Source organism: Cupressus sempervirens, chromosome 4 (genome assembly GCF_028749045.1).
Source record: "Cupressus sempervirens isolate cs-2001-9-10 chromosome 4, ASM2874904v1, whole genome shotgun sequence".
Classification (NCBI taxonomy): Eukaryota; Viridiplantae; Streptophyta; class Pinopsida; order Cupressales; family Cupressaceae; genus Cupressus; species Cupressus sempervirens.
This window is the reverse complement of record NC_143121.1, coordinates 678,846,978-678,859,069: the sequence shown is the minus strand read 5'-3', so window position 1 is coordinate 678,859,069 and position 12,092 is coordinate 678,846,978. Positions and strand designations below refer to the sequence as shown.

Below are 12,092 nucleotides of genomic sequence, written 5' to 3'. Positions count from 1 at the left end.
ATTTTTTCACAATAATCACACACGTCGAGCTACATAATTCATATCTCAATTGCAATCTATTTTACCTTGGTGTTTTTTGAGACAGATATTTTATTTTCACAGTGGATCAGCTTCATAAAATCCACCATGTAACTCCTTTTAATGACAAAGAGATCCCATTGTTACAAGACTCACTCAAACTAGCCGAGGCTACAAAAGTCCCACGGTAGTTGCCACTAAACCAGCCCCAAGGACACATAACCCAAGTACATAGCAAGTTTAATCTAACTCACTAAGTATACCACACTCACCGGGCCTAGCAAGTCTCAGAGGAAGACTAAGCCATGGTAAGCAAAAAAAACAGAAAAACTTAAAATAACCTCTCATACCATAAAAGCACATTCATTTCATTTTCAACCAAGGAAAGAAATAGTTTGGTTACAAAAATACATTCCACTGAAGGTGACACTAACACAATAGTTGAGCAAGTAATGGTGGAATTAGATTATTTGAACCATCTGGATAGATTCATAGTAGCCCTTGGTTTGATCTAAAAAAATATGGAGAATTTGGAGGATCTGCCATCAATTCAGAGAACGTTCGAAGTGGTATTTTGTATTTTGAATTTTTTTGTTTCTTGTTCTTTCAATTTACATTGTTAATTAAAAATCAGAAATGTTGACATATTTTCTATTTATGTCTTATTGCAGCATACTTTACATTAATAAGTTGTTCCAATCCAAATGTTGACCCCAATTAGAAAGGAAGGACTTATTTCCATTGCAAAATGAAAATGCTTGTGAGAAGCACTAACCAATTAAAAGATCACTTTACATTAATACCATGTCGACATGCTAAACCATCATAAAGTTATAAGCAAAATACAAAGCCAATCAAAGAATTTGAGCAATAAAAATATAAATTAGAAAGAAGAGATCCAACCATCATTCGAGAACATGGTGCAACAAAAAGTGCAATTGGAGACTTTTGGTTCTAAAACCATTTAATTTCACATAGCCAGAGAATTTTACCTTTTACTTAACAATATATAATTCATTTTTTTGCCTTTTAAATTTTTGCAATCAGAGGTATGTGTAAGTCAAAGTTACACTCTCAACTTTAAAAATACTTATTTTGTTTGTTTTGTTTGTTTTGTTTATTTTGCTCATTAACAAAAACATGATAGAATCTTAGCCAAGGAAAATGAAAAGAAAGGGGTGCAAATAGTTTCAAATAACAACAAAAATTATGTTGCTACAGGTAGACTTCTCATGAATAGGCATCCATCCTTATTCTAGACTCCTTGTAGTGCTTATTTTCTTTACTTCAAATTCGAGATCTTGCCAAGATTGCACTAATCAAAGCATGTACAGTGTACTTAACATGTTAAACATACTTGTAAATATATATAAAAATTTATAATCATACTTGGGTTCTCAACTTAATATTAAAATTCATAAACAAGGAGTTCACTCATCGCAAAACAATCAATAAACTTCATCACATACAATCCTTGGTTCAATCATTTGTTGCTTTGAGACAAATGTTAGTTAAGGAGTGGTTTGCATCATCATATACTATGACCAACACAAAAGTTGACATAGCTGATTTCATTTTATGAGTTAAGTTTTTGGCTTCTAACCAAAGACATTGTAGAGGCAAATTTCAATTATATGTTTGCTCATTTTTGTTAGTATGCTTGCTTTTTTTCCACACTCATGTATGTTAATGTTTTAAAATTATTGTAGGTCATAGAGCCTTTAATTGTTTTTTTCCTCCATATTGTAAATGGAGAGAAGCCTGCAATGGAATACATATAAGGGCATGGATACTAGGAAGGTAGACATAAGATCCATTTCACTGGGACTAGTGATAGGTATCACCCCAAATAGATCAACAATGGCTCCTTCAGCTTCATGAGAATTTACATACGCATTTACAACTGCCTATTCCCTCAATAGAACATTCCAATTCAACTAGTATTGCAAGGTCAATTAGAAAGCCTGTATAAGCTATAAACCAAATAGATCACCAGCAATCCTTAAGGTGGAGTGCAGACAATCACTGAGGTTGAGATTTTCAAACTCGCACAGGAAGACCTTTTTTCCGCAAGAATATGCAAGACAACTCAAACTGCCTTGAAGACAATTAAAAATCTATATCTATTACGAGCATTATTTAAGTATTAAAAAAATTATAAATCCCTTAATTTTTGTTTTCTTTTCATTTCTATTGCATGGTGGGAAAGTTTCGTGCTAAGATGTCATACTGAAGGATTTCAATTAGTATCTTGAGCTAAACATGCAACACTTCGAGATGCAAGCACAGTTGTAGTATGTTTGAGCACATACACTCCAAGAGGCACAATAGGTTATCAATGCAAAGGTTGAAAGATCTTGTTTATGTTCATTACAATCTTCACCTCTATCACAAACATATCATAGGCTACCACTTATCTCCAATAATTGTAGAGAAGGTTGACCCGCAATTAGGGTCACCAAAGTTTAGGAAAGGGTGGACTTGTGCCCGTACCCACAGTACCCAAGTACCCCTGTCCCCATGCAGTCTTGGTAAACAGCAAAGTTGTCTAAATAACAGATTAAGACAAGTAAAAATAAAAAGTACTACCCCAAGTTCCCGGGACAAGGATGGCATGGGACGAGTTTTCGAGACAACAAAGGTGACGGATATATAAATGTAGGGAAAATATAAAAATATATAAGGAAATTCGCATATATACATTACACTCGTATGAAAAAATTGTAGAACCTTAACATAACAACATTTCAATAGTTAAACTCAATGCTCAATATGCATTCATAATTTGAAAAATCTTGTCAATGTGCAAATAATATTAATGTAAAAATCATAAAATATTGAAATACACCAAATAAAAGAATTCAGAATTCATTGTCAATAGCAACAAGAATAATAACCCGCCTTCCAAATTGAAACACACTACCATCATTTGATTCTGAAGCTACACCTAAATCTACACCTCTAACTCTTTCTGAGTGGACTAATATAAATACACAAAAGTCTTCTATACAGTTCCAATCATGAAATTCAGTAAGATGGTACCTTGATGCAACCTCCAATATTCACCATATCTTCCACAAGGACCCCCCAATCAACCCAAAGCCAACCCATCAATGAAATATTACCACAAAATAGCATAAAAATGATTGTTCTAGGTCTGTAATGCACTTTTCAAACTTTCCAAACACCTTGCAAACACTGCTATATGATTCTGAGTGTGTAACATGACTGTACCAACATTCTTAATTTCACACTTCTTAACGTAATGTTGTCAAATACTAATCAGAGGACCCCAAATAGCAGGAATTAACTACCAAACAAAAGTAAGTATGTTTCGGTGAACTTGTGAGGGGCCAACATTAATTTTAAAAGAGTTTTATAAAAGAAATATTATTTTTTAAGTGTTGGTGTTGCCTACCTTGTTAGGGATGCCAACTGTCCCTCAAATGTACAAGCATCCCCAAAAATAATTTCTGAAGTTCTGAAGTCCCCTAGTCGTCCTCAAGTCCCCAAAACTTTTCCAGTATGGGGACAACAATTTTAGACCGGGGATGTATCCAACTAACACTGAAAATGAAGCCTAAATGACCATTAACTAAGGTTCTAGAATAACGAGCTAACTAAGGTCCTAAATTTGTTACAATCATCATCTTGTTAGCTAACTAAGGTCCTAAATTTGTTATAATCATCATCTTGTTAGCTAACTAAGGTCCTAATTGTTCAAAACCAAACAGATAGCTGGTACAGAATCCAAGACACAGATTAGCATAGAAAACATCAATTTTAAAGAAAAACAATAAACCTTTTTAGAAACCAGAGAGCTCTCCCGAACAACAAAAACCTTGATCAGGTCATGTAGGCAAAAACCCTTAATTTTTTAGGAGAAAATTTTGAGGAAAAAATTATAAACACTCCCAAAGTTTTTAAAGGGAAGAAATTATAAACAGTCCCAAAAATTATATCTTGTCAATCTAATGGTTTACTAAGTTGATCTTTTTCCAGTCATTACGAATAGTTCTTTTCAAGTTACTTGGGTTTATTCTAGTTTTACAATATCTTTGGCAACATCTAATTTGCTTGCTTGACTTGTCACCTCAAAGATATTATTAATTTGCCTCCAAGATCAGTCGTTGACTTGTAGTCTCAAAGATATTATTAATTGACTCTAAGGATCAATAGCTAGCATGTCATATTAAACTATCATAGTTTTATCTATTTTGAAGATTTTGCATAACTGGGATCCTTAATGTCAAGGTTTCCAATATATATATATACACAATATCTTTGGCAACATCTAATCTGCTTGCTTGACTTGTCGCCTCAAAGATATTATTAATTTGCCTTCAGGATCAGTCGTTGACTTGTGGTCTCAAAGATATTATTAATTGACTCTAAGGATCAATAGCTAACATGTCATCTTAAACTATCATAGTTTTATCTATTTTGAAGATTTCGCATAACTGGGATCCTTAATGTCAAGGTTTCCAACATTTATGATGTGCATATATATATAGGCAATCAATTGCCACTTTGTTATCAAATTCCAATCCTTAAATTCATTGTACATTTGCCACTTAGTGGTGTGCTTCCAATCTTTATATGAACAGATGACAAGTTATCTCATAGAATTTGTAAGGTAGAAGATATTTTTGTGGCCCTTAAATATAATTAGTTCCTTTGTATTTTTGCTTACTGCAATTTTACAATCATTTATTTTAAGCACAAAGCACATGTTTTTCCCTTGAAAACTTTCTCAGACATCTAAGCTCCATAGAGATTATCTAATCAAAGTAGCTGAAGGTAATATCTCTAATTATGTGCAATAAAAGTTAATATCCAATAAAAGTTTGTGTAAGAATATCTAGACCTGCAAAATACCATGTGCAATCAACAAATAATGGGGTCTAGTGAGAAGAATCCAAAAATATGTACCAACTTATTTTCTATTTAACCCTTGTTTAGTCCACAAAGGACAGACTTCCAAATAGCCACCTTCGTAAAATTTGCCATTTATTCCTTTTTCAAAACTGAAGTTTCCTTTTATTTTTTAGTACAGTATTTTACTATTTCGTGCACTTCAATTTTGTGATTACATGGAGTTTGTCAGATGTTCATAGAGACAAATTTAGGTCTTTCGTTTAGTGTCTATACTTCATAAATGGAATATACAAGCATAGTATTAAAATTTCACATGCTAGCAATTTCAATTTAAAAATTAAGCTAGTCAGCATGTGTGAAAGGCACCAGCAAATATATTGAATTTCTATTATTCGAATCAACGTACACTGAAAATTTTAGAAAACCAAGATCTGTCAATATTAGCCAGAAATCAGAGATAAATATGTTTCCTTCACAATAAAACATGTGCAAGATCCTAAGGCCTCACCTCGTCAAAAAGCACTCTATATGCATTCAAATCATGGTAGATGCGTCGATTTTCAGTATTGCAGTGGTCTAGTGCTTGAGCAATATAATATGCAACTCTCAACCGCATTGCCCAAGGCATTGGTTGCTTCTCCCCTGCCAAAATATAAAATAAAACGGCATTAACATCAATATTTGTGTCTCATTATCCATGGTTTTCTAAGTAGGAGGTCAACAACAGTTCACATTTTCATTTTTAAGATCTTTAATCAAGTTAATTTGGGCAACAAGAGATGATTCACTGTGAACACTGTTGTGAATCTTACAAGAAAAAAATTAAATGTTGGTGCAATATACACAGTCCTCAACTATTGGAGTAATTATATGGCACTTCGCAGTGTTGCACTTTTTCATAAAACTCAAACTGTGAAGAATTTTATTTAACCGGAATGAAATATTTCAAATACCTTTTCAATGAATATTATATAAAAGAAAATGATTCCCAGGTAGTTGGAAATATCTCAAAATTTGCAGGCATAAAAATTGGCCTTGCATGACAAAAATATTATTATGATGCTCAGGAAAAGATTTTTCCCAGAAAAGTTAGCGTGTAATTTTTTTTAAGCAGGAACTGAATTATTGATCTAATAGATTCAATCCAATAAGGCTGAAAGGACACAAACATTCACTGAGACTTCAAAACATGTAAAACAGTGATGTAGGCCAACTATTTCCTAGAACATGACAATTTCAAAGATAACAAGCTTCATCAGAAGCTCCACCTGTTATCACATCATAAAATAAAAAATCCTATTTGTAAAGTTAAAATCTTGGTGTATCCACAAGCATGAATGCACATTTGCACTGCCGGATTGATCCAATACACTATACTGTTGATGGACAAACCTATCATACAGAATTCTGGATGAAGAACAAAAGGAAACATCAAATTCATTTGCCAAGATATCCAATTGATACTAATTTGAGTATCAACTGAATCTTATTTAAGCTTCTTTGTGAATGGATATCCTACTAGTACCATAGATGCACCTGAGTGATGCACAAATGGAAACCATATTCGTCGAAGCGCCTAAAATAGTGCTATATGGATGTCATAGAACAATATTCAATAAAATTGAAAAGAGCTAAGTTTTTTCAAGTTTGCAACACTTTGTAGTTGATAGTTCAAATGAGGCATTACTATTTGGTTTATAGTTCAAAAAAGGATTTGAGCACTTCCAATGGAAAATTAATTTCTAAGTCAGACACAACATGCCTGATTCTTATATCCAGATGGCATTACTAACAATTAAAAACCATACTAATCAAGGTGGCTTATATAGTGAAGCATATTCAGTAAATTTGATGTGAGCTAAGATTTATTGAGTTTGAAACACATTGCTGGTTAAGAGTTCAAATGAGGCTAACTAATAAATAATTTGAGCACTTCCAGTCAAAAACTACTTTCTAAATCTGTCAAAACATAGACTTATTCTTCCATCCAGTTGGTGCTACTCACAAACTGCATATCATTGATTTTAGAAATCCCGTGGATACCTACAGAGACTTGCATCACTCATTCCAGATTCTACAGGAACTTTCACGTGGAGTCATGATGTAACAATTCTATTTCCTTTAAACAAATTCTCTTTCACATATATCTAGACATTTTTTACACTACGGCAGAGAACGGCATACAGCCTCCATTGCCATATTTACTAGGCATGACCAGATATGACAGACTTGCCAGAGGGACTTGTGATAGTTCCCTTAATTGCCTTTCTGTTACCATTCTATTTCCGTTAAGCAATTCTCTCTCATGCATATACAGACATCTTTGTGATACTTTGGTCCACAACAGTAGACGTTGTTCATTAATTTAGTTACCAGGCTTGAACAAATGTGACAAGGCTAGCAAAAATCTACCATTTTAGATTAACTGCGAAGGTGGACCTAAAGTTTAATTCTACAGATGTCAGGAAAAACTTTTAAAGAAAATAAAGAACGATCAAAAGCATGATCCTTAGAGAATACTTGGCTAGCCATTTACTTTCGATTTCCTTAGAAACAATATATAATTTCATTACATAACAATTTTTAAACACCTACTTGCAATTCAATCATGGAACATGTATATTATTTCCCATACAATCTGTTTTGCGCCAAAATCATGGTTACTGTGCTCCTAACATTATATCATTGTAAAGAGACTAATTCCAAAACTTTTGACTTAGCTAGTACTCTAATAATATGTAAGGTCAGTGAATATAAATTAACTACGAAGGCGAAATGATCAAAACTTAAAATTGTAAAACAGTTTTTATTTTTAAAAAAGAAACTACAAACTTGCTACAGGAACTAAAGGGAAAAACTAAAAACTAAAACTATCGATAGACCTCTCCACCTTCAAAAAGGTTAATTTTTGAAGGTGTACTGCTAATAGTCTATGAAGAATTAAGCTCAAGATACCACAATATTGCTAGTGTAGTAAAGCTAATTCTTCTTTTCCATTGTTTGGATTTATCACCTTATTCACAGACTTTTCAAACATAACCAATAGGCTGAATCATACACTGTGCAAATGCCACCATGTTGAAGGAAAGTATTGACAAGCTAGAGCTCAACCACTTTTGCATTAGTACACACCAAGAGACACAACTCCACATATGACTATGAAATACACCACATTCATGCACTACATGTCACTTGATAGCATAAAAAGCATGCTACCTTGTCACTCTAAGCATGACCCCCCATGCAACCTTATCACTCTAAACATGAAACCCCATAGTTGGCCTTCCCATATTTTCTCACTACTTGTTGCTGACAAATTAGAATATCATTATGGTCAGATGGTCTTAACCATATTATATTTCAACTCTGTTACACGATTTTGGAAGCCCCATTTGCATTTTATTTGTTTTTCTTCCACACAAAAAAAACTGAATGTTCCCATGTACCAGGTGCTGCAAACTTTCAGTCCCAGATCCAATTTCTGAGTGGGAGCTTACAAGCTGGGGCAGTAAAATATCCATAGGAAATATCCATGAATCCAAGTGCACTTAAATGAAAATCTCACTTAAGCCCCTTAAACTATTCCTCAATGGGGCAAGCAATTGTTGCTAGTTTGACAAATGACTTTGAATTTGTGAATTTTGTCAAATTCAATTGTGGTTCCTGTGCAACTAGTTTTGATATATAGAACTACTATCAACAAAAAGTGTGAGCTTCAACCAGCCCCTAATCTACAGCTTCAAGCAATAACCAGATGATAGGCCATGTTCAAACAAAAAAAATCACAAGTCATGCAATGAACTGTTAAAATATTCTGTTCTTGTTCTACATAGGGAAATAAAAAGGCTAGTTCTCTAATACATTGCAAAAATAATGCTAATAAAGGTAATCTAATGCTCAAAAATTGTCTTTGTAGGTACATACAGTGAAATAGATGCTTGGACAAGGTATCATTTGGCATGTACTCTGCAACCAATAGCCGTTCATCTCCTTCAAAACAGCAGCCAATCAAGTTCACTAATTTTTTGTGTCGAACTCTTCCAACACCGGCTGCTTCAGCCTATACAAACAAGATACAACTTTGGTTAAACGCTTCTACACTGGTGAAATCACTAACAATATTTGACAAAATCCTTGAGAAATAATGCTATAATGCACAATAATGGGTCTTGTACTACTGTCTGTTGGGACCAACACGAAATGCATTCAGCAGGTAAAAGTAAGCTGTTGCTGCTAGTACCATCAAGGACTAAACTACAGGGGAAAGTGTGGAGCACTAGTACTAACAATGTTGTGTGCAGTGTTACAGATCTGAGCTTTGAAAGAAACCGTAGTCTCACTTTTAAAGCAGGAAACCCTACCTGGGAAGAAAACCATAGGCACAAAACATGAATACCCCAAGCGTTAAAAAATCTTACCGCAAACTGCCTGGCATCTGGCCAGGATTGTTTTGGAAAGCGTTTGACAGCAATCCAACGATTATTTTCTAGCCTTCCTTTATACACTGTATTCGGAGCTTTCTCGCCACTCTCAGACACAATATTCTCGCTATTAAATCCTCCTGTCGCAGCGCGTAGCTCACTGAGTGTATATTCCTTGAACGTAGGCACTCTGTCATTCTCAAATTGATCGACATTTTCTGCATCAAGAACAATATAATCACTTCATTATTACTTCAAATTGTTAAATATTAATCCTCGTAATATCATGCGGCCTCCATAAAACCACAACAATGCAATAGAACAGCGTCACAGCTGTAATTACAAATTACATTACATTCTGCAAACCATATTAATACTACATCATAGCTTGAAACTCAATTTATGAAAAATATTCAGTAGAATATCATGACACATACACAACTGCAGCTTGAAAGACAAAGAAAGAGTAAGTTCACTGCTTCTTGGGAAGCTCTAAAACCGTCAAACTGCCAGAGTAAACCTAAACCTATATATCAAAAAGCACTTCCGCATCGCTCAATAAACATAACAACCACATAAACACTGCCAGTCGCCAGATATGCACAAGCACGTAACCATCGGTTCGGAAGCAAAATACAACATCCAAACCACTCAAAACATAATTAAATGGGAAACAAACCCACTCAAACATCGCAAAACTTGCGTCGAAACCGTTTTAAAGTCTCAAAACGGACATCAAATCCGCTCAAATATCCCTTCACAGGCAACAAAACCAACTAACGCCTTGTCCAAAGCATGAAAACCTACGAATCATAAGAGCTGCCCACACCACAGAAACTGCTCAAATAACGCTGCGTATGTCCAACAACTACTCAAATATTCCTAAACAACACAGCGACAAAATGCCATTAATTCCCCACACCCGCCAGAACCCAAGCGCCCGAATATGCAACACAACGCAAAAATACACAACAGACAGAAGTACATCAAAGCTCGTTAAAACCCGTGAAAAAACAGAAAGCATAACAAACCTGCTAAAATATCTCCAAACACAACAAAACACGCACCAGAATCAACATCAGAGCTCATTCAAAATCCGTGAAAGCTACAAAACCCGAATATTTAAGACACTGGACATGAAACAAACAAATTAACAACAACCCGACGGCTCCAAACATACCCGGATCTAGCTTCTCGTTTTCAACCGATTCTACGTCAGGGCTTGGCATATTACTCGTCTTGGACTGCAGGCACCCCATTCTGAGAGCTCCGCAGCCGAATTAGATCCCTTTGCTAGGAAACGCTCAAGAAAAGCCCGATTCAGATGCTAAAACCTACGCATTTCGACCTCGAATCATATCAAAATCCCCTGATCGCTTTCCCCTCGCTTTAAACTTGAAGCCTTTTGTGGAATCCATGGACATCATGCCGGTCTAATTCCTTCACTCCTTTAATAGCTGCGAAATTTCCAGGCATTGAGGATGACACTTAAAAGATCCTTATAGCTCTCTCTCCTCTTCCTCCTCCTCCACCACCTCGCTTCGGCAGCCGAGCCTGAGGCTCGGAACCCGCAGCTGACTGTACAGCTCAGGCTCGGCGAATGATGATGATAAATTAAAAAGACTTCATAATGAGCGGGCAGAGCCAAAAGGAGTAGGACTGTGACGGATGTCAGGCGGGCGCATCTGAAGCGGGTGGTCACATGGGGAACCGACGGGAGCTTATGGCAGGTCTGGGAACGTCCTTGTCAGAGCTTGGAAAGCGGGATCGACTTGTCCTTGCGCGGACTACGTGGCAGCTCTTTCTGGATGACGTGGCAGCGCTGTTCTGATGACATGGCACGTGTCCAGGAGTAAAATAGTGGGGTTAACTGTGTGCCGTTAAAAACACAGGAGTGGTTAATTAATTAATTAATGAATAATTGTTGTTGTTATTAATTAGTATGATGAATTAATTATTGTGGTTTCTTTTTCTAATTAAGAATTAAATCTTGGGCGAAGATTTGTTCGCTTTTTAACATGATGCAACGGAAAGGGAATCGAAATATTTATTTATTATTTAACTGCACATGGTGAAGTCCCGATTTTGTCTAACGAGGGGGAGGATTGGTTACTGTGTGCACGTGGTGAGATTTCATTCGTCCAACGTGAGACCAAATTAGATTCTACATTTGTTAATTTGTTCGTGCCCTAAGGTCCAAGAATTTTGCCCTGCCCTAGGTAAAGTTTTTTTTTTTTATATTCATAATTTTTATTTTTTTTTAAACATTCAAAAAAACTTAAATGTACAAATAATTTTATTTTCTTGATTGTTAGTAGATTAATTATTATTATTCATTGGAATTAATTATTATTATTCATTGGAATTAATTATTATTATATATGAAGTGAAGGTAGATTCAAATTCAAGAAAGTTAGCTTGTGTTATAAATTAAGGGTATTGTTTTTTTAACTTTTAATTTGATTATAAATTAGGGGTATGTCTTTTTTTAACTTTTAATCGGATAAGATTTAGTTGGTTCTTTCACTTTTGTATAGAAAAAAATTAATTTGATGGAGAGATCTTTTACTTTTAATTTTAAAAACTATAATTTTTTTAATCTTTTAACTTCTTATAAAAAAAACTAATTTGATTGAGTAGTTGTTCTATAAAGTATTGATTGCTCTCTTCTATTTTTAGTCCCACCTATATAGGCGGAGACTTATGTTTTCACCTCATTTTCTACGATTAGTGTGTGCATTCTAAAATATTAAATTATATTTATAATGTTTTTAA

At 34.7% G+C, this 12,092-nt stretch overlaps 1 protein-coding gene across 1 annotated transcript in view; it reads right to left on the bottom strand.

Annotated features, from left to right (window-relative positions):
* LOC149563074 (serine/threonine-protein kinase BSK2-like) overlaps positions 1–10,791 on the bottom strand; it is a 31,116-nt gene extending 20,325 nt beyond the window's left edge. Inside the window, exons 1-4 of the mRNA XM_089826493.1 lie at positions 10,498–10,791; positions 9,315–9,535; positions 8,821–8,956; positions 5,405–5,538 (exon numbers count right to left, since the gene is read on the bottom strand). Of these exons, the coding sequence (XP_089682619.1) occupies positions 5,405–5,538; positions 8,821–8,956; positions 9,315–9,535; positions 10,498–10,576 (570 nt within the window). The 5' untranslated portion in view covers positions 10,577–10,791. The remainder of the gene's footprint in view (positions 1–5,404; positions 5,539–8,820; positions 8,957–9,314; positions 9,536–10,497) is intronic.
* Positions 10,792–12,092: the final 1,301 nt, after the last annotated feature.